General features: G+C 44.0%; 2 protein-coding genes across 2 annotated transcripts; one reads left to right on the forward strand and one right to left on the reverse strand.

Annotated features, from left to right (window-relative positions):
* Positions 1-3,014: 3,014 nt before the first annotated feature.
* MYCFIDRAFT_180162 (uncharacterized protein) lies at positions 3,015-14,563 on the reverse strand (the record flags this gene model as incomplete). The annotated part of the gene is made up of 31 exons (XM_007934097.1): positions 3,015-3,030; positions 10,160-10,319; positions 10,358-10,509; positions 10,541-10,597; positions 10,661-10,748; positions 10,777-10,793; positions 10,831-10,863; positions 10,918-10,963; positions 10,992-11,124; positions 11,169-11,709; positions 11,742-11,769; positions 11,797-11,809; positions 11,836-11,900; positions 11,942-11,975; positions 12,003-12,045; positions 12,072-12,182; positions 12,215-12,405; positions 12,446-12,502; positions 12,528-12,580; positions 12,624-12,691; positions 12,721-12,792; positions 12,845-12,937; positions 12,969-13,199; positions 13,229-13,270; positions 13,294-13,520; positions 13,562-13,826; positions 13,855-13,955; positions 13,994-14,003; positions 14,034-14,378; positions 14,430-14,529; positions 14,557-14,563. The coding sequence occupies 31 exons, from the start codon at positions 14,561-14,563 to the stop codon at positions 3,015-3,017; spliced, it is 3,399 nt and encodes a 1,132-aa protein (XP_007932288.1).
* Positions 14,564-14,602: 39 nt separating this feature from the next.
* Positions 14,603-18,084, forward strand: MYCFIDRAFT_180163 (uncharacterized protein; the record flags this gene model as incomplete). The annotated part of the gene is made up of 23 exons (XM_007934098.1): positions 14,603-14,691; positions 14,724-14,795; positions 14,824-15,166; positions 15,214-15,249; positions 15,280-15,336; positions 15,362-15,876; positions 15,923-15,996; positions 16,025-16,085; positions 16,114-16,161; positions 16,191-16,329; positions 16,382-16,706; positions 16,750-16,762; positions 16,788-16,869; positions 16,902-16,930; positions 16,966-17,073; positions 17,111-17,254; positions 17,283-17,348; positions 17,382-17,449; positions 17,493-17,729; positions 17,757-17,872; positions 17,907-17,930; positions 17,959-18,042; positions 18,070-18,084. 23 exons carry the CDS (start codon positions 14,603-14,605, stop codon positions 18,082-18,084), a joined length of 2,745 nt encoding a protein of 914 aa, XP_007932289.1.
* Between the last annotated feature and the right edge of the window lie 4,815 nt (positions 18,085-22,899).

The raw sequence follows: 22,899 nt of genomic DNA on the forward strand, positions 1-22,899 counted from the left end.
GTCGTAAGTGAATAAGAGTAGTACGCCTAGTTATTTATATAGTACGTTACTCTATACGACTAAGAGCCTATATTATCTTGTGCTTCGCTTGTAAGACCTCGACTCTACTAGTATACTATCGATCTCCTCCTCGGTCGCTAATACGCTGTCTTAATTCTTCTTCGAGTTGCCGGACTTAGTACGTATCTATAGCTATACAATAGCGCTACGTATTATAGAGAATTTCTCGTTGAAGTTTCTCTCTCGTAGGCTTGCTATCTGCCTCGTAATACAGAGGATCAAAGTGCTAATACTAAAGAATCTCCTTATAGTTAGGATACTAGGGCTCCTTAGGACCTTTGTGTTTTAGGTCTAAATAGAGACGTATTATAAACGTTCTATCGCCCTTTCGCTTACTACCCGCTAGGTCGCGATATGCGAAGAAACTAATCTAAATGTAGCTCGTCTCTATAAGAGCCGGGTGAATATAGAGCGCTAGGTTTCTACTTCGTACCTTAGATTTAGGGACGGCGCGGAGATAAAATCAGAAATATAGCCGGTACCTATAGCCGGCAAAAGGATGCGAAAATAGGCCTCCTCCTAGGTTAATCTAACGACTAAATACAATTTCCAACTAATCCGCTATAAACCGACGCCGAATTTTAGCTAGAAGCTATATATCTTTATTTTGAAGAGTAACCCGCTTCGTATAGATAGCAAGGAGGTTTGAAAGCTCAAGCTCGGTTACGAGAAATGCCTCCGTAGCTTCCTAAAGAGCACTAATCGCCTTAGCCGTAAATCGTATACTAGACCGAAAATCTAATGTAATTTCTCGGACGAGTCGCTAGAAGGGAGTCTTAGGGATTAAAAGCTCGGTCCCTCTTTTGTTTTAGAAAAGCCGGATCTAGCGAAGGGTAATAGTACCTAGTTTGAAGCGCCGCTTCTTTGTCGTCGAGTCCTGCCTTATTCCCTTTCTTTTAATAGAAAGATAACTTTTCTTCGCGATAGTCTTCGTCCGCCTACTCTTTTTAGCCTTCTCCTATCTACCTATAGCCTTCTTGTTTTTCGGTACTGTTTTCCGAGGAACCCCCTTCCTTCGTATATACTACGGAGAGCCTTGCTCTTCCGATATCTCGTTCTCGCTACGGTCTCCCTATGCTTAGCTTGCTTTACCCTTGCCCTTTAGCCTCTAAAGATATTTATCTACGCGTTTAGGCGACGAGGGTATATCGGTAGGACCTAGAAAATTAATAAGTATATAATCGTAAGGAGACATTAATGCTTCTTACCTTCTAGAACAAATAGTCTTCCATCAAACCGCCTTATTAGGTTATCGTTAGATTCGAATAAAGGATAGTAGCTTAAGGAAGGGGAGGTAGCCGGCTTAGGAAGGCCCGAAGAGCCGAATCCTTAAGGCATATTTGTCTTTAAGAATATAGGGAAAGGGAAGAAGGAGAGGAAGAGCGAACAGAGAATTAGAAATAGTCCGTAGGTAAGCGGGGTCGGTTGCTATAGCAACTAGTCTGTTTGGGTCCTAGGAATTCGAAACACATTTCGGACATATGCCGGCTATATACGCCGGCTATATTACCTTATACGTAAACGCTTCGTCTCCTTAAAGCTGCTCTAAGCCTATATACGTTTCCGCTTCTCGACCCGGTATCGCCTTCTACCTCCGCCCTTCTCCTCTTCGTTATCGCTAATTAGGGTTTCGCTTAGACTAAATTTCGCATTCTCTTCGCGCTCCTAGGTTTCTTCGATCTTAAGGTTTTCTAATTCCTCGATCAACTCCTTTAGTATAATCTTTAGTAACCTACCTTAGCGATTCTAGTAGAGGAGATAGTATCGGAATACTATAATAGATTCGAAGGTAGTAGGCGAGTATATTCGATTAAAGCGGCCCTAGTAACGAGCGATACTAAAAGACCTCTTATAGCCTATACCTACGCTCGGGATAGCGAGGACGTCCCGAGCGACCGACGCTATCGTTAGAAACTTAGGCTCTAACCGCTACTATATAGCGAGAATATCGTCTCCGAATTCGTCTAGAAGACCGGTAAGATCTAGAGATTATTAGCCCTCTTTCCGAGCCTACGGGTTTGTACTTACTCGCGCGCCGATAGAGATCGAACTCTTCTTTATTCACTTTAGTAGTTGCTTCCTCTTCTGCCTCTACTTCCTACCTACGAAATAGGTATAATGTCGGAGCCTTCTAAACCTTCTTTTTCTTTGTAGGAGCTGCATTTAGACTAGTTTCTTTCCGACGCTCGTAGAACATCTTTTCTAGAATAGTCTAGTAATGCTTCGGCTATACCTCGTCCGCCTTCTATTCCGGCCTCTGCTAGTATATATCCTTTTCTACCGGGTTGAGCAAGTACGCAACGCTATAGATATCCCCGAACGAGTTAAAGGTAGTACTGTAATATTTATGCAACTTAGCATAGGAGGTGTCTATAGCTTTCGTTATAGCTACTTTCTAGGGAACGCTCTTCCTAGCTAGCTTAGCTACGGTTTCCTCGAGCTCGTTAAAGAGCTAGTTATAGTACGTAAAGACAAGGTAGATCGTCGGTCCTCGGGTTCTTCCAATCGTAGTAGTAACCTTCGCGTAATGCTTACTAATATCGACGAGATACTCTACTTAGCGCTATTCGGCGGCGGTAAGGCCGAGCTACTTAATACCCTCGGAACTCTAATAGATCTCGAGAGCGGTACGTAAAGTACATCCCCTCGTAACTATATAGAAAGTCGAATCGAACCGGGTCTTAACGTCTTAGGTAAAACGGAGTAGGCGCTAAGGAGGCCGCTTTTGCTATCGCTTATTCTATGCGATATTCTAGGCATCGGTTTTAGGGCGCTCGATTAGGTTCTTTTAAATAGCCTCGAATCGGTTACATCTCTATAAGCTCGAGTTCGTATATATTGCTAGACGACGAAGCTAGAGAAAAAGAGTTAGAACTATACTAGGTTGCCGGCTACAGGTACCGGCTACGGACAAAAGTTATACCTTATACAAAACGAGAGCGAGGCTCTCTGCCTTATCCCGTCTCATTGCTGCAATGAGTTTCTCGACTTTCGACTTTACTTTATCCTTATCTAGGATCTTCTATTAGTCGTCGTTTAATAGTGCAATTTTAAGCGTCTTAAAGAGGGCTCGGATCGCGATTTAAACTATATAAGCGAGGTAGGGAAACTTCTATAGGGATGCAACTAGTAACGACGTCGGCTCCGATTCAATAGGGCTAGGGCTATTAATAGGCTCCTCTTTATCGTTATTATCGTACGTATTGTCGTACGTATCCGGAATCGTAGCGAGCTTAACATTCGGAAGATTAAGCTAGATTATAGACCTTGTAATCTCCTCTACGCACTCGACCCTATCGATACAATTAGTGATTTCAAAGACATATACGAGTGAATTGTATATACAACGCCTTATATAATGTTCGATTATTACTAGCGTTGTCCGTAGTAATCGAGATTAGTTTCGTTGTTACGCTAACCCTATCTATTGCCGCATAGACAAGCTTCGCTATATCCTTACTAGTATAGGAACCTAGAATTTTAGGGAATCCGATTATAAGTTCCTAGAGTTTCTAATCCGAATTGATAAAGTATAGTATAATCGAGAGGAAGGAGGCTCTTATAGTCCGGCTTAACTAGCTATCGATAGCAATAGCTACTCGGCGAGTATTACGGAGGATCTCCCGAATGTCGTCTAACGCAGCCTCTTTGTTCTTTTCGAATATAATACGCTAGGTTATCGCGCCGAGAAATAGGGGAGGGTAGTTTATAAGATATAGGTATGTCTTCTATATAGACTCCCTTTCGTAGAAGTCTTCCGGAAGACCGTTTATAGCTAGCATTTCGTTTACTAGTTGCTTGAAGTCTTCGGGGGAGAAATCGGTAGCCTTCAATCCTAGAGCTTCCTTAAGCGTAGCCTATAATAATTAGCTAGATCTCTACGGTTAATTTAGGTAGCCGGAATCTGTAGCCGGTAGCTATAGCCGGTAGCTATAGCCGGCATTTTAGAAGACATACCTCTTTCTAGAACGCTATATCTATATCAACTCTCCTCTCTCCTTAAGATTCCCGATACCGTTTAGAATAGAGATAGTTCGTAGGCGATGAGTTCCTATCCCCTAGTTTCGGGTATTTCAAGATTGAACCGTAGAAGTTGCAGACAATTACTAGTTAACCTTTGAGTCGAGAAGTCGTATAACGGTACAATACCCCCTCTATAAAGAACTTCTAGAATGTGTCCGTTCGCTCCTTACTCCCCTATCGTATCGAGTACTTCCGGAGTTTACACTCCTTCGAACGTAAGTATAAAGGGAACTATATCTTATAGACCTATTGATTGAACTGCTCTATATACTCGGGTTTCTAAAGATACGCCTAGCTAGCCTTTTCGAAGATTTCCGGGTTAATACTCGATATTCTTATATCTCCGAACAACCTTCTACTTAGACTCCGTAAAGGTAAGGACTAGGTAGTAGTACCCTATAATAAATTCCTACTACTAGGATTCGGAGAGGATGAATCTAGCCCTAATCGTAGTCTAGGACTCGATAGGCTCGAAGGTGAGTATACGACCTCCTCTCGACGTTGTCGCAATCTCGCTCGTATACTAGACTGTTTCGACTGTCGTCTCGTTGTTACCCTTCCTAGTATAGCGCCTAGTATATATACAATGTCGGTCGGCATGTTTTAAGGTTTCGTACGGTAAGGTAAGGACTTAGGAGTAGTAGATATGTACTAGTAGCTGTAGAGAAATACCCTTTCTTTTATAGCATCGTATCGTTAGGAATAGCTAGGCAGTAAATAGCTAGCCACCTTTTTTTTTTGTTTCCTAGCTACCTAACTACTAGATTTTTTTTCCTAGCTATCCTAGCTAGCCTAACTACTAGAATTTCTTTCCTAGCTACCCTAACTACCTGAATTTTGCCTTCTATACGGCGGCTCTCTCCCACTAACGGAACCGAGCTACTATACCTAACGAATCCAAGCTCGTTTTTAGTCTCAATCTATCCTCTTTCGGTATAAGATACTCGATAAGCAAATGCTTAGGCCGAGTCTAACTACGAAACCTAAGACTAACTAATAGCTCTATTAACCAATCCTGATCCTCGAACTCCTTCCGCTTCTTAGTAAAGACCTTAAAGAGCGCTCGAGCTTCTTCGGGTACCTGCGGAGTAGTCGAGATAAAGCCGTATCGCTAAAATAGGTAATCCTTCGGAGGCTTATATAGAGATTCAGAGAATTCCAACGCCAACCTATCCTACTAGCAGCTTAGATTCCGGATACAAGCCCTCTCTGCCTTAGTAAAGATTTTATATAGCAGTAGCACTCTGCCTTCGAGAAACGCTTTCTGTTTAACTGTTAGTATCTGCCGGCTACGAACGCCGGCTATATATACCGAGTATAGAATAATTACCTGTACCCCTTCCTCCTATAGTAACACTTCTGCCGTCCCTAGATACCTAGCCCCGATCGTATTAATCGCAAGCCACTTTGCCTTTATAGACGCAAAGGCTTCGCTCTAATACTAATAAAGAAACTTCTACTCTATATCGAGGATATAAAGACGACTAGTCTCGATTCCAATCCTTGCTAGCTTTTCGTAGTAGCTTTAACTATGATTTTCTAGATTGATAGGACTTATACCTTAGCCCTTTACTAGTATCTCGTCTCTTTGACTGTGCTCGATCTACTCCTAGCGCTTATCGTCTATAGCGTTAGGCCCTAAGACTGCACCTGTTACTAGATCGACGTATAGTATCTCCTCGCTTTTTTCAGTTCCTTTATTCGTAGTATTAAGCTCTGTCGCGGCATCCTAAACTCTAGCATTGTTGTTCTCGGCTATCTAAACATCTCCGTTACTATCGGTCGTATCGATAGAGGTAGCGACTATAGGTCTGAATGCTATTAGTTAACGTGTTAAAGAAAAATATGCCGGCTATAGCTGCCGGCTACGGCTGCCGGCTACAGCTGCTAGCTACGGCCGCTAGCTAGATTGACTTACGCTACTAGAACTTTACGCTCGAAAACTAGCCGTAATTCTTTCCTCCTCTTAGCCTTCTCTTAGGTTGTCTTCTTATTCTAACCTTCACTTTTTTCTATAGGCGCTAGCTATCGATAGAATGCCTCATTCCGCGCCTTTCTTCTCTTATCCTTAGCTCTTTTATCCTTATCTATCTTGTCCTTTCTCTCGCGGTCTCGTACGGAATTCTTCTTCGTAGAGTACTCCTCTTTAGTCTTGCGCTTTTTAGTTAGACGCTTAGGCAAAACAAACTCGCGGTCTTCAGTTCTATCTTCTATTTAGCGCGCGGCGCGCTTCTCTCTTACTATTATAAGGGAAAGGGGCGGGGGCGCAGCGTATAGTAGTTGTTGTCGGTATAGGTATAAAGGAAGAAGTTGAAAGTGTAAGAATATCGCGAAGCCCTAATTGTTGCCGCCTACGTAACGTTATATAGGTAAGCTTTCGCAACTACGGCAACTACGCCCCGGCAACAGTAACTACGCCCTAGCAACGGCAACTACGCCCTAGCAACGGCAACCACGCCCTAGTAACGGTAATAAAGCGTAGTAAATACAACCTAGTAACTATTATAGCCGGCAATCGTAACCGGCAGTCGAATAAGAGTGTCCTTGTAGCAAAACCACGCCCTAGCAACGGCAACCACGCCCTAGCAACGGCAACTACGCCTAGTAAATGTAACAGAGTTACTATTATAGCCGGCAATCGTAGCCGGCAGTCGAATAAGAGTGTCCTTGTAGTAAAACCAATACAGTCTCTAGTTCAAACCAGGAATCTATATAGTTCGAAAAAACCAAACCGGAACCAGGGAGCTGGTTCGCCGCTAAGAAACCAAACCATATACGTTTGGTGGTTCGGAAACCGAACCACTACGGGGTCTAATCGTATCCTACTTAGTATTCCTCTAATACCGATAAAGAAATTTCTACTCTATATTAAGAATATAAAGACGACTAGCCTTAGTTCTAATTCTTACTAGCTTTTTATAGTAGCTTTAATAATAATTTTCTAGATTTAAAGGACTTATATCTTAGCCCTTTCCTAGTACCTCGTCTCTTTAGCTACACTCGATCTACTCCTAGCGGTTATCGTCTATAGTATTAGACCCTAAGACTATACCTATTACTAGATCGATATATAGTATCTCCTTTTTTAGTCCCTTTATTCGTAGTATTAAGCACTTTCGCGGCATTCTAAACTATAGTATTATTGTTCTCGGTAATCTAAATATCTCCGTTATTATCGATCGTCTCGATAGAGATAGCGGCAATAGGGCTAAATAATATTAGCTAATGCTTTTAAGAAAGAAATACTAGCTATAGCTACTAGCTATATTACCTTACGCTTATAGAAAGTTACGCTCGAAAACTAGACGTAATCCCTTCTTTCTCTAAGCCTTCTCTTAGATTGTCTTCCAGTTCTAACCTTTACTTTTTTCTATAGGCGCTAGCTATCGATAGAAGGCTTTATTTTACGCCTTTCTTCTTTTATCCTTCGATTTTTTATTATTATATATTTTCTCCTTTCTCTCGCGGTCTCGTACGGAATTCTTCTTCGTATAGTACTCCTCTTTAGTTTTACGCTTTTTTCTTAGATACTTAGGTAAAATAAAGTCGCGGTCTTTACTTATATCTTCTATTTAGCGCGTAGCGCGCTTCTCTCTTACTATTTTAAGAAGAGAAGAGGGGGGCGTAGCGTATAGTAGCTATTATAGGTATAGATATAGAGAAAGAAGAAGTTAAAAGGTATAAGAATCTCGCGAAGCCCTAATTGTTACCGCCTACGTAAACTTATATAGGTAAGCATTTATAACTACGGTAACTATACCCTAGTAACGGTAACTACGCTCCGGTAACGGCAACTACGACCTAGTAATAGGGATAGCTATTATTAAGGCAACCCCGAGCGGAGTAAATATAACGTAGTTACTATTATAGCTAGCAATAGTAGCCGGTAGTCGAATAGTAGACTTATATAAAAACTATTATAGTCTCTAGCTACTACGGCCTAGTAATAGTAGTAGCTATTATTAGGGCAACCGCGAGCGTTATAGATATAACCTAGTTACAACTATAGCTAGTAATCGTCGCCGGTATTTAAATAAGAGTATACTTATAATAAAATTAATATAGTCTCTAGTTTTAACTAGGAATCTATACAGTTTAAAAAAGTAAAACGGAACTAGGGAGCTAGCTTGCCGCTAAGAAACTAAACTATATACGTTTTATAGTTCGTAAACTAAACTACTACGAGGTCTACTAGCGATAGTAATACCGTTTATATAGCCGCTATTAATAACGATACTAATACCTATACTTAAGGTTTTATAAATTCGAGAATTAGTTCCCTTACTAATACTCCTACGAGTAGGCTCTAAGGTATAAAAGGACTAGTCCGAGATAGTAAAAGAAATATTATTCTAGTCTAACGGGTTCTACTAGGTTGCTTTAATAACAATTAGATCTATTTACTAGTTCTAGATCTCTAGACTCCGGTATTACGTACTCTATAGAAGTAGGAGCCTTACTTGTAGGAACCTAACTAAATATAGCTAATTATCTGAAGCTTATAAATACTATATCGTACTTTCCTCTATCCTTATTAGTACTAAGGTCCTTAATTAACCTACGAACGGACTTAGTAAAGCTAAGCGGTAGTAGCCTCCCCCGGATAGACAAAGTAGAACTATAAAAGATCTCGGCCTCGTATAATCTTAAGAGCTATAGTATAGCGCTCTTAGAGCTAGATTGTATTCTATCTCGAAGTACGAGAACTCTATTCAATTCCTAGCTATTCTCGCTATATCTAAGAGCTATATAGCTATAAACTCGGTATAGTAATCGATACTAACCTTCGTAAACTTATAAATAAGGAGCTAATACTAGCGGATAATAGTTTCGGTAGAAAGAAATTAGTTAGCCGCGCTAGGCTTAAGAGAGGAGCTTAAAACTAATCTATTAATAGGTCTAAGGGCGGTAGATACTAATATAGTCTTCCCTATACGCGATTAGCCCTACTTTGTTAGTAAAGAAATAAGGAGGGAAACCTACGCGGTTGTTCTCTTATCGTAGGTGTGTAGAGACTCTCTAGTGTAATAGGTACCTATTAATCGTAAAATAGTCGCGAGCTATATAGTAAAGAGGAAATTATTAATAAGGCGGATAGAGGATCGAATAGGTTTACGAAAGTATATTCTACTACTAAATAATACGACGGCTTAGAGGAGATAACCGATAAGTAACATATACGCTATAGCCGTACTTTATATACAAATATAGGCTACTTTATATATAAACATAACCCTAAGCCGTATACTATATACAAATATAGGCTATCTTTTTATAGTATTAGCGAAGTCTAAGTAGTATAAGAGCGGTATAATAGAATAGACTATTATAGCGATTACGGTTCTAAAGGATAATACCTAAGTTATCTCTTTAGTAGTTCTAATACCCTAAAGGTCTTACGTTATTTAAGAGTCGAGCTATTACTGTTAGAATATTAAACAAACTCTAATATCGATAGAATAGAAATCGGACTTATAGTATCGTATATTTATAATTTCTCTCGCCTAATACTTAAGCTCCGAAGATAAGAATTAAAACGTAGGAGTCTATAATTAGTAGTATTAGCTATAGTTCCTAGGGACTCGTTATACGCTTTAGAATAAGCCTATTACCTACGAAGAACCTAGTATAGGCAATAATTCCTCTATAACTATCGATAGACTATAGTCGTTTACTTATCCGGCGGTAGTAAGTATCCTAGTAACTTTATATAATAAAAATGTTCCGATATTACTAAGTATCCCGCTATTGCTAGTAGACTTAAGGCTAAGACCTATAAGGCAGGATTAGCTAGTCCTACTTCTAGCTTATCGCGTTTCTAGAAGCCTACTTAAGAAAGATATTCTCTCGTTTTCTAGTAGTATATTTAGGATAAGTATACTCTATTAACTTGTATAGGCTAAGCGATCTATATAAGCCTATTATAGTTGATTACGATGCGGTAGATAACTGTTATATCTCAAGTTAGTAGTTTTTACCGAATTGTAAATATAAGCTAGTCCTAAATTTTTATAGCTAACCGCAGCTATCGCGAAGCAGGAAGGCGGAAGAAGATAATATTCCCTCTTAGCCGGACTATGAGTCTGAAATTAACAAAGGAGCAATGTGCAGGAGGAGACGTTGCAATCCGGACAGCAGAGGGCAAGAGAACGACTCCTTGTTCGCGTAGAGGAAAACGACGGCGATATACACCGGCCACCCTCGGACTTCCCGCTTGAAGTTTGGCAAAAGCGAGACTGAAAGCACGAATCAAACACTCCGAGAGGCGCAGAACCGTGACTATCTTCCGCACGGTTCATGGAAAGGCAGGCCGTCAAATTATACACACGTCCCAGCCCCCCAGCGTCGAGATTTGGCGGCGGCATGTACATGAGCGGTCTAGAACGACACCCACATCTCGGCCGCCCTCTGGACCATTGGCCGGTCCTGAGATGTATGATATGGGTTTATAGGGCACGAGAGCGCTCCCAATCCTCCCTTGGTACACAAGCTTGGTAGCTTGGTTTGCTGAAATCTGGCGCCAACTCCGCAATTCTAACTGCTAGAAAGGGCTGCTTTCCACCAAGGTGTAAGTCACTGATGCTTGTTGCCGCTGTAGCCAAGGAATGGGCTTTGTCCGCGATCACTTACGCAAATTGGCTTTGATGGAGGTATGATAGTACGATCTAAGGAAGTGTGATGTTGCGCTGTAACCGTGTTCCGACTCTAGTCTACGTGAGGCATCAGCGCATTGCATGAGTTCGATACTTCAGGATGTTACATTTACGCTTTTCGCTCTGGCTCATCTTGAAATTTGTCCGAGGAAATTGGTAGCGGCATCAGATGAAATTCTACTCTAGGTAGAGCTCCATGACTCTGGCAGATGAATTATTTGTGATCGCTAAATTTCTTGCTGATCTGGTGTTGACCGTCGCTTCCCCAATTGCTTGTATAAAGATTTTCTTGAACGGCAGATTGCAGCGCTTCTGGCAAGAGACTCCCAATCGCTTTTAATTTGATTAAGTTCCAATTCCCAGCGCAGACTTGTTCGTGGTAGAAAAGCTCCAGGTAAGTCAGGCAGTGGACAAAGCAGTTGAGATCGTCACCTTGGACAAATTTGCCCTACACTCGAGGCATGATAAGATTGCGTAGTCGTAGGCCAACAGGAAGGGAGACCCCGGTAGGTGGCATAAATTATGCTGAAGCTCGACATCGGCGAACTCTATAGTGTAGGATGTCTGTTGAGCTTTGAAGAGGAACCACAGAAAAGCAGCCAAGTCCAGGCGCTTGTGGACCGTGTTTTCTGACATGGTAGTCCTACTTGCGATTACATTCACCCTTGCTTTCGTTGCAAGAACATCCACGCCAATGTAGTGCCGTGCACAGGAGACATGGCCGCTTAGATGGGACCAGGTATCAATCTCCTCCAATCCAATCCCCCAAAAGCTCCAATACGCTTGAGGCGCGTGATGGCATATAAGCTTCGTTGGTAACATTGGCGGCTGCGTTGGGGATGGTGAAATGGTGCTTGACGCCTCTGAGAGTTTGCGTTGCGGTCTTGGTTGTAACGCATGCTTGTTGATCTCGCTTCGCACCTTCCTGGAGCCTTGCAGATGGACAAAAGATGCCCAGAATTGCAAGTCTCCCCTGCCGCGGCAAATGGCTGTAGAATGTCATACCTGGCTGTACAAAGCTGCTTCGAATCCACTGGCAAGAGAGTGCTTCTCGACTCACACCAAGGATTGTCCTGCAGTGATCATTCACGTGTCTCACTTGATGATTATTCCCAGACGTAGGAAGTGCGAGCAGCGCAAGTGTAGCGCGCAGAAGATCGAGCTCTGCCCTTATGTCGTTCGCTACTCTACCCCTCGTTCAGCACGGGAGGGCGGCGCGATCAAGCCTAGGCGTTGATGCTAAGTTGTCCAATTCATGCCATCGACCTGGTGGGCGCCGTCCTGACATCCGGACTCCAGGTGGTCTTTCCTCATGTCGGGTACCTCACTACGCACGTGAGTCCATTAACAACCTCTGTCCAATCATCCGGAACTTTAATGCTCCCTGTCCTTGTTTGGCCAGCGCAGTTCCGTTTCTCGTTCCCTCTCTTTTTCCATTCTTCTTCGCTGGAAAGCAGCCTCTGTCTTTTTTTTTTCACCTTCGTCGCAGGGTAGCGTTGGTGGCAGCTTGAGTGCTCTTGTGGTTGGCGATGAAAATTCCAGTGCCATCGGCTGGCGACCTCGTGTTAATGGGGGCAGTGTGCGGGTGGTCCTGAGTCTTGATCTGCATGCCAATTGCTGCGTTGGTCATGTCGTGGATCGCACCCCCGTCCAAGTGTGCTCTGTCCCTCTCGATGCACCTCAGACACGTCCTCGGGCGACGACCCCACCTCTTGGGAATGGTTCGCAGAACGAGTGGCCCAGGTTCGATCAGCAATCAGCTCGTCCTCGGCAGTCGGGTTGCGAAGCGACGGGAGTGTGGAGGGGCACATTTCGCAAAAGCACACTGGCATAACTCAGGACATCTCAGGTTGACAGTGGCATTTTCTACGCGAAGCCTTGTCGAACTGGTTGCTGGAAGCGGAATCACAGCCACCGGCGCCTTTTTCATGCGCTCGAATGTCGTCCTAAGCCCGCTGGAGTAGACCATGTGCTGTTTGAGCACTCGACGATGTAGTCAAAGTAGCCATGACTTTCTGGAATACCTGTGGCGCCAGCCTTCTGAGCTTTCTCAGTCCTTCATCGAAAGGATCGTTGTTGAGTGATATGCTTGAACTAGGAAGTCGTACATGTAGGCGGAAGAACTTGCAAACACCCAACGGGTTGGGTTGGCTTTAGCATGATCGCAGGTGGCAGGTCGTAGTGCCTCGTGAATCGGCAAACTGTTCTCGTTCTTCAATCAACAATGCCCACCTCGAGTCGTTCTTAATACCCCAGTGAAGCATGACGTGATTCCTTTCGCGTGCGGCCGATGCCCCTTCGCAATGCTCGTCAGTGTCGAGAAGTCTTCGGTGCACACCTCTCGCAGAATTCAGCCCACCAGCCTGAATACCTTCACTCCTCCACCCTTCCTTACCACTGAAGACGGAGAATGCAGTCCACCTGTTTTTCCTCTCGGGAGTCTGCCTCACACTGTTTCGTATTCTCGAATTGGCATTGGCATCCCAACTCACATGCAGACTCCGACTTGTGCCTCGGAAGTGCAGAGGTGGGAGCTGAACCCATCAGCAATGTGGACATGCGCAGTCCCAGGCGGTGAGGTTGGCTCGCCAGCTCAGACGCTGTCCATCTGGCGAAGTATGCTATGATGATGTGTTGCATCTGAGTGCTGTCTTCTATCGTTCGCACTTCGCCAACCTCGTCCTGCACGACTTGGAGTTCTGGCGCTGGGATGCTTGGCTGTCTGACCTGTGTGAAGGCGCGTCGCCGGGCAAAGAGGCCTTTCCGATGCAATGCCCAACACCGCTGGATTAAACGCCAAAGAAGCTTGATCTGAGTAAATGGACGGATCTGAGCAGGCTTGGGTGACGATGACGACCGGTTCTGTTTGGGAGCTTACTACCCTCCAAAGCCTTTGGCGTAGGATCATCTTCTCCGGCCATCTCCCGTGCAGCCGGCTTAGGAAGGTAAAGTGCATCATGAGATGCTTGTGGATCTAGCCAAGCATTTCGTTTCTGTGGATTGGCTTTGCCCCAGCTCGTGGCCGGATGGGTGGCGGGATAGGTAGCGAAGTCGCTGCGGCGGCCAAAGCAGACGGCCGCGGACCACGGACTGCCTGATTCCCTGTACTCGTACCAACAGCACGAGTTCGAGCTGCATGCGCAGTTGCTTGAGGGCCGTCAGTGAAGTCAATGCCGCTTTCGGCGAGCAATTCATGCGCTGTATTTTGGTCGCAGCCGCCTGAGCTGTGATGATTGGATGATCGGTGATAATTGGACGGTCGATGATCTTTGGTTGTGTTGTCGTAGTAGTGTCGACGCGAATGTTTGAAGGCATGAGAGGTACAGGGACAGTGGAGGTCCTACGGATGAAAACTGAAGAGGACGCATTTGGCTTGTGCCCGGTGTTGGTCCATGGTCAGTGCCAGCGAAATGAGTGTTGTGAAAGGAAAGCGTGTCAAAGAAATCCTCGTTTTGCAAGGCAGCTGTTGCGCCATTGGCTTGTCCACTGCCCTGCTCTGTATCAGGGAACTCATCGCCGTCGCTGTCTCCGGCCCCAGACGACCGACCTCTGTCGTCTTCTCTGCTGGCAGACAGCTCGTCGCCATCACCTTCTCCGCCGGCGCACAACTCGTTGCCATTATCATCCTCTACCAGCACACAGCTCGTCGTCATTGTGTTCCCCTGCCATTGAAAGGTACGTCGTCATTGTTACGTTGTGTTGCGGCATATGAAATCTTTTCTGCCAGCTCGTTGTGCGCCGTCTTTGATGAGGTTGCCGGTCTTCTCCTTCTGCTGCTGCGCTGTGCCTGTGACTACGACACTGCATTTCTTTCCTCCACATTCCATCCACGACTCAGGCTAGCGCTCTTTTAGCCCAGTTCTGTGATGAGGCACCTCTTCAGACAGTGGGTCGGTGGTTTTACCGTCTCGTCGGCGTGTTGCGCTCACGGCAGGCGCATCGCGCATCCTTTCGAGTGTGCCAAATGTCCCACCTGATTCTTCCTAGCCATCTCGCTTGGGTATGCACCATGGACATTGTCATTCGAGTCGCGGGCGGGTCGGTGGGAGAAGGCGGCGCGTGCAAGCTACATGCATTGTTAGTAGAGACACACAATCCCATACCGATTCCTCACATTTTGCTTCCTTGGATGGGTAGTCGTAAGGCCAGTCGACAGTGTTTCCGCCTTTCCGCTTGCTCGAGATGCTGGATGCGCGGCGCTTGGTGCGCTGGACTCTGGCGGATCCGGACTCGTGTCACGATCGGCTTCCACAGTGGCGGAATGTTCAGAGGAGACCAAGCAGGAAAGGTGGTGGGAATTGGATGGTATGGGAGGCTTTTCCGGAACTTCCGGTTTTCGCCATTACCAGGGCATAGTTGGAGCAGAAGCTGTATTTGATCTTTGTTATCCTGCCAATGCCCAACTTGTGGACGTCGGCTGGGCTCGATGCGTCATTGATCCTCGAGGGTTGAAGCCAGACCTCGCAGATCCGAAGAGACAGACTGGATTCCTGACAAGCTGTCACTGTTACAAGTCTACGGAGGATGCGCATTGCAAACGAAGGGGTTGTGGAATTGGCGACGATGCGGCCTCTTACCAAAGCGGGGCACCTCCGACGCTGTGAAAAAGCAGCCTCTCGGCAAAGCGCGGCAACTCTGACGCCGCGAAAAAGCAGCCTCTTGGCAAACCGGGGCAGCTGACGCCGCGAAAAAGCAGCCTCTCGGCAAAGCGCGGCAACTCTGACGCCGCGAAAAAGCAGCCTCTTGGCAAACCGGGGCAACTCCGACGCCGCGAAAAAGCAGCCTCTTGGCAAACCGCGGCAGCTCTGACGCCGCGAAAACGCAGCCTCTTGGCAAAAATGTTTATCCTTTGGCTTTACCTTCTCGACCGCCCAGGAGACAGACCGCGCGTTCGACCTCCAAGCAAACAGTACAAAGCCAACACCCAGCAGGCAGCGCGAAGCCAAGACCAGCGTGAAGCGCGAAGCTGCTATCGTAATGGCTACGAAACACGATTGATTACAGCTGACCATCATCGCTTCCCACCCAAGCATCGCTTCTCCCTGCTGCTGCGACTCACATCCGCGCCGAGCGAATCGATATGCGCATCTCAAAACACCGTCCAGATGGACGCCACTTCAATGTCGGCAGTGTTAGGCTCGTATGCGAGGAGGCGGAAAAGGAGGACAACCAACTGAAGAAGCAAGGGGAACGGGAACGGAGGCATTGGTGATAATGGGTGTCAAAGCTGGAATCTACTATGCTTGCGCCAACGGAATTCGTTGTTGACATTATGCACGGGGTCGTAGCACCATTCCTTCGAATGGGACATGACCGTGTTCTCGACTTTGGCGCCATAGAACCCCCGCTGTAGTAATGCCAGCCTGGCCTTCATGAGTACACAGATACCTTCATTTGTTCCCAGCAAGAGCGCTGGTGTTATACCGTGTAAAAAATCGCTCCACAAGCCATCAGAGGAGATGTCATACAAAGCATAGACGCGGCATCACGACCCAACGGGCTCTGCCTTTCGCGCCTTTATGACTCTTCTATTTCGTTCTCCTCCATCCCCACAAGCACACACCTGACGAAACGTCAAGTTGTGCGTGCAGTTGTGCGATCGTCCCAGCCTGCAAAATCCTTTAAGCACACATTTGGCGGGATAGTTCCGGTACGCAGTGCGCTCGAAGTTCGGCAATGGGGTCAACAGACGCAGCACTCTACAATTCATCGACCGACACACTATCACCCCGATCAAACCTCAAGGAAGCAGCAGCTATCGGTTCCAAGCTCATCATCTGCTCCTCTGCGGCCTTCTTTCCCTCCCGGGCTTCCTTCTTCGCGCTGACTTGAATCCAGCTGCGTACGCTGTACACTTCGTTCTCGATTTCTCAAAGCCCAAGCAACTGGAAACGAATTGGCAGAGGCCGCTGGTGCCTTGGATGATCCCGACGAGCGCCGCCTTCCACAGCACAGGCATTACAAAACACGGTCAAGAGCACAGCGGGTAAGGGCAACAGCAAAGGACGGACAGGAGCGGGACAAAGGTGCCAAATGTTGACCATGGCTGAGAATTGGTGACAACGCATACTGGATACCATCTCACAAGAAGAGAAACACCCCTCGCAAAAGTCTTAGCGCAAAGCCTCAGCAGGTGTCGCTGTAGCAGAAGCTCCGGGGCACCAGCGAGTCAGTGCGGCCGGCGCTAGCTATGGGTGGAGAGAATATGACTTCGTGGTTTCGAACAGAGAAAGTACGGTAGGCAGGAAAGAGACGGGATCGGGCACATCGATCGTAGGCTCAACCCAATCATTTTCTCGTGGCTGACAGGAGGCAGAGCCATGAAAGAGGATTCGCCGTCACCATAGCAGCAGCAACGCGCATTCAGCATTCAGCTGTATGGCTTCGAGCAACGATACTGCCTCTGATTCATCAAGAGTTTCTACCCCGCTGGCGTACGAGTTTTTAGCACTTACATTCTCATATATGAGAATCCATGTTCACCATTTCATCATTTATGGAGACACCGACTACAACGAGTCGCGACTGTTATACCCGAAATTGAAGCTTTGGGGGCAAGGAAAGTTGCATGAATGCGCTGACCAAGAAATTTGGAGTCGGAAACCAGCTGCCGTGACTTTCAACCCTCGCAATGGCGATACGCAGATTGAAGAACTTGGTGAGGCCAGTGACTCGGCAATGCTCGCGACATGTCGCACGCACGCACAAGAATCGTGAATCTCTATCCTACACTTGGAAAATCCGGCCGTGATTCAGCTTCGACCGCTAAGTTCAATCCCGAGGCCTTCCCAAGCTCAGCACCTTTCCCAACAAGATCCACACAACGACTGTGCCTAGAAGTGTACATTTCACTGGGAAATGCCTGCTCTCCGCGGAGAGCCGAAGCCTTCAAAGCTTACGTCCTCAGCGAGCGTGACGCCGCTTCTATCACCATCTTCTATTGCAAAGACACACGCGAGCGCGAGCAACATAAGCAGAAGCAGGATTTTGCGTGTGCGTACCTCCGACAACCGTGGCGAGTGCTTCTCGACATTCTTCCCCCTCGGCGGCCAGAAGCACCAACACTTTACATGTCGCGGTACGACTGCAGCACGAGGAGAAGGAATATTATAGGAGCTGGGGAAATTGATGAATGTGTTCACCGTAGAGATGAGATGTAATGTCCGGAAGCTCTTTAGGATGGGTATGGGGTTGGTCACGGAGGTGATGGGAGCGCGCATAGGTCGCCCTCAAACCTCGCGAGGCTCGGGCGCTGCTCTTCGGCGAATCGCTTGTCAAGTGGCAGTGCTACCGTACACCGAAGCAGGTTTGAGGACATCGAGGTTGTGGCTAGGCAGCAGAGACTTAAATTGTCTTACTAAGAACTTCGTTAGTAGAGCGAGTTAGCGTAAAAGCTAAGACAATAAGGGTAGAGGGATCTTCTACCGATTTGAATTTTCGTTATCCTAGCCCGAGCGGGTTAAAGCTTATAAAGTATAATAGTATTACCGATATTTATAGAATATAGATAAGTCTTCGAAGTTATATTTTAATTATAATTAGAAAACACAATAAAATAATATAAAGTAGGGAGTAGCGCTTCTTATACTTTAGGATCTATTTCGAGATAGTATAGGTAGTTCGATAAGTAGTATAGTAGAATTGCTCTTTTTAAGGCGTAATAAGGTCTTCTCGTACGTTAGAAGGGCTATTATCGTTATAGTAAGGTCGGCCGGTAAGTCTTATTATATTCCTCCTTAGCGGAAATAATATATAATTCGCTAGTCTTTAGAGGGGAAGTAGAATTAATAGAGGCTTCCTACTTACCGAGAAAAACTCGAGTTAATTCTATAGTAGTATTTATAGTAGCTATACGAGACGAGAGCCTTTCTTATTCCTATAGGCTAGTAAGTCTTATAAATTTAACCTACTTAATACCTAGTCTAAGAGCCTTGCCCTATTATAGTACTAGATAGGCTTATAGATCGAGGAATCTACTTTTCTACTACTTACGTCTTCTATAGCTCCTACGTACTTAAGACTATAATTGTTCTCTACTACCGCTAATAATATTATAGCGCTCTAGTATTAAATCGACTATAGGAAGGCCGCGGATAGCTAGGAGAAAGGTATAAGCTTAGCTACCGACTTAGAGATTAAATTAGAGAGTAACGAGTTATATCGGTACTAGATTGTCGCTAGTCCTTATACCTAGCGTTTTATACTCGTCTCTTACGATACTAATATAGCGTTACCTCTATCCGCGGCGCGCCTTCTAAGGTAATACTATAAGACTTCTAAGACTCTACGTAGACTCTCGTTCTACTATTCTTGTTATACTATTCTTAATATAGATTCGTTTATTGCCTCTACTCGTAGTACTTAAAAATCTAGTAAAGTCTCGAAAGACTAGAAACTATACTAGTCTATATAACTAGTACTAGGCGTAGCTAAATATTAGTAGCTCTAACTATACGTCGTAGTCTAGACCTAGCTCCTAGCGTAAAGCGGCGAAGAGATACTCTACTCTAATTAGTTAAGTATTATAACAAACTCTAGATACTACCTTTATATATAAGGTCGGGATAAAATTATATAGGATTCTTTTTACGAGGCATTTCCGTAGAGTATACTTCTACGCTTCGAAAGCGATCTATAAGCGCCTAGTAATAATAACCGAGGACGATATTAGAAGCAATTCCTTCTTCTACGTTATTTCTAAAAGCTTCGTCTACTTTAAAGAAGCCGAGAATAGATATTAATTCTTCTAGTTTTAGATTCAGAGTCTAAAAGATAGGTTTCCGGCAAGGTATTTATATTCGAAAGATAGATTGTAGGAGTATAGATATATAATAGTTACCTCGAAACTAGATAAATCTACTAAGCTTTACTATATACTATTTCTTTTATCTCCGCCTCTTTGAATTAGGTTCGTATTAGATAGGGCGTCCCTTATAGTCTAGTATTAATCGATATCGCTAATCGCGTATCTAGGAGTAAGGTCGGTTACTTGTTTCTACCTATCTATATATCGTCTACCTATAGATCCTAACGGCTATCGAAGTCGCGGGACTTTTTAGCCCTATTTATTATAGAAATTTAGTAGGAATTTAGTATTTATAGCTAGTTACTATAGTAAAGTATGTTTGCTATCTTAAATTATACTTGTCTCGTTCTAGACTATACTCGATTCGTTCGATATCTTATATTAGAATACTCGAGAATATACGAGGCTAGTTAGATTTATAAGTAAAAGAAGGAGAAGGAAGCTAAAAGGATACTAGAAGATTATTTACTTAGGGCTTATAATCCTAAGCGCCTTACCTATAATAGTTATAAGTCTAGAACGTAAGTAAAGAAACGAGAAAGTTTAAGGAATTACCTAATTAATAAGTCCAGTTACGTAAGCTTAAGCTTTATCTAACGTTACTCTATAAATAAAAAAAGCGACTGCCTTTTAAGATAATAAGATAACGGTTATTACTCCGCTATAGACGCTAGTCTCTAGAAGAAAAGAACCGACTAATACAAATTAACCGATCTAAAACTATTATTAGTACGACTACTATAAGTCGAGAAATCTAACGATAAAGATATCTACTCCTAAGACAAGTATCGGCGTAGTAAAGAAAATTCTGTAACTTACCGCTAAGAATTATACTATCTAGATTGAGCTAATTTAAGACTATTTATCTAGATAAGGCTTTTAGAAGTATAGGGATAGTATACTAGAATCTATAAGCCGAGATTCGACTAAGGTAATTAAGCTAAAAAAGAAGACGTAAAGGTAGTTACGTTTATTAAGTTAAAAGCCGGGGATAAGCGTATATACCTCCTAGGACTACGGACGACTAAGGAGGTAATTAATAAAATAAAGGAAGTAAGCTAGGTATTAATAAAGAAACGGGTTTCGACGCTACTCTCCCGTTTCTATTCCTTTAAAGCTCTTAAGGATATCGATATTACGGCTTTATCTCTTACGCAAATCTAATCCGAAATAAAGGCCGCGGATAAAGACGAAGTTCCCTCGGAGTCCTCTAAGAAGGTAGTCCTTATATCGTCTTTAGGAGAAGAGTATTCGTCTACTATATTCGCTTTAAAAGCGGCCGGTTTATCTACTCTTTTATACGAGGAACTAGTTTAACGACTACGGGGCGTTAAATATACTATTACTACGTCTAAAGCAATAAAGTAGTAGCCTAGTATACTAAGGATTCGGCGAAAGATAAGGCCGGTAACGGAAAGAGAGGCAATGTACCTAATACGTCTAATAAAGCTTAAGGAAAGACGCATTAATATTACTAAAAGGTTAGGCACTTTAAATAGGACTATAGAAAGTATAAATAAGACCTAAAGAACGGGAAAGTCTAAAAAAAGAAAAGAGGAATTAAAGATCGCGGCTTAGATAGCGATCGATTCTACGACTCGACTATCTAATAAAAGGGATTAGATCCTAGACTCCGGATATACTAGATATATATCTAATAATAAGAACTACTTTCCGGACTAAAAGGAAGAAACCGTAAAAGTTACTCTAGCGAACGGTAAAACGATTAAGGTCGTAGGATCCGCTATAATCCTCGTCTAGTTTAAAGGAATTCCGACTATAATTCCGGACGTTATATACGTACCGGAGATTAGTTATAACCCGCTTTCGATAAGCTAACTCTCGGAAGGAGGAATTGCGACTCTATTTACTAAAAAACAAGCTATACTTCGAAGAGGAAAAGAATAACTAGCTAAAGGAGTACGCGTTAGAAGATTCTATATTCTAAAGGGATCCGTATCTATCGGGACTTCGAGAGTAGCTACTACTACGAGTAAAGGTACTACGCTACTTTAGTATCGACGCCTAGTATATCCGGAAGACGGAAAACAACGTAATATATATAAAGTACTACTAAGAGTCCTAGAGCTTTCGACGTTAAATAAGTCTTACGAGACTTATATTACTATAAATTCTAATAGATAAAAAAGTCGAGAGGAACCCGAGAAGGCAGATTATTACCTAGATAGGGTATATATCGATTCTTAGGGTCTCTATAAGTATAGTACCTTAGGGGGAAATAGGTATATACTAACGGTTATAGACGACGCTACGAGACGGCTAGATATCCGTCTTACTCGCTATAGAAGCGACGTATAGGAAGCCTTTAAGGCTTAGAAAGACGGGGCGGAACTTAAAACCGGGAGGAAACTAAAGGCCGTAAGAATCGCTAACGCTCCGGAGCTTATTAAAGCTCGTAAGGACTATCCGGGACTACGAATCGAAACTATAACGCCCTAAACTTTTAAATAAAACAGGGTAGCGGAAAGACAAGCCTATACTGTTATATCTAAGATATAGGCGGCGTTAGAAGGATCCGGATTATCTAAACGATTTTAAGGCGAAGCGGCCTATATAGTTACCTATTTATATAATAGGTTACCTACTAAAGGAAAAGATATAACTCCCGAGGAGCTCTATACTAGAAGAAATCTAAAAGCCTAGTAGAGAACACTTATAGGTATTTAGCTATCTAGCCTATCTATTTATTCCTAAAAAGAAAAGGAAAGGTAAGCTAGAAAAGACGGTATTTCCGGGAATCTTCGTAAGATATACGGAGTCTACGAAATAGTATAGGATCTATAATCCTAAGACGAACGCTATTAGGATCTATACTAGAGTTAAGTTTAACGAATCGACTAAGGCCTAGGAAGTAGCCTACTACCTAGAGAAGAGCTACCTACCCTACGGCCTACTACGGATAACGACGACGACGGTATCGATCTCCTAGATAAAGGAGAGTCTAAGGAAATAGAGGGAGATAATACCGAAGCCGAAGATAATACTCCGGAACGATAAGAGAAAGAAGATAGTTGAAATAACGATAACGAAAGAACAACTCGAGAACCGCCTCCTACGGCTTCGAATATAAACGAAAGAAGAGTAAGAAAGTCTACGAGGGTCCCTAAGGTACCGAAGAGACTAAGGAACGAGATAGGGCTAGTAGCTCTAAAAGTCGGCTATCGAAAGGCTTTCGAAATATCTATCCCTAAGACCTGTATAGAAGTTACTAGCGGCTATTATACCCGATAGTAGAAAGACGCTATTAAAGAATATATCGAGTCCTTAACGGCTAATAATGCCTACGAGATTGTCGACTATCCTAAGCTAAATAACGGAAAAAGGCAAATAAACGTT

This window comes from Pseudocercospora fijiensis (genome assembly GCF_000340215.1).
Source record: "Pseudocercospora fijiensis CIRAD86 unplaced genomic scaffold MYCFIscaffold_14, whole genome shotgun sequence".
Classification (NCBI taxonomy): Eukaryota; Fungi; Ascomycota; class Dothideomycetes; order Mycosphaerellales; family Mycosphaerellaceae; genus Pseudocercospora; species Pseudocercospora fijiensis.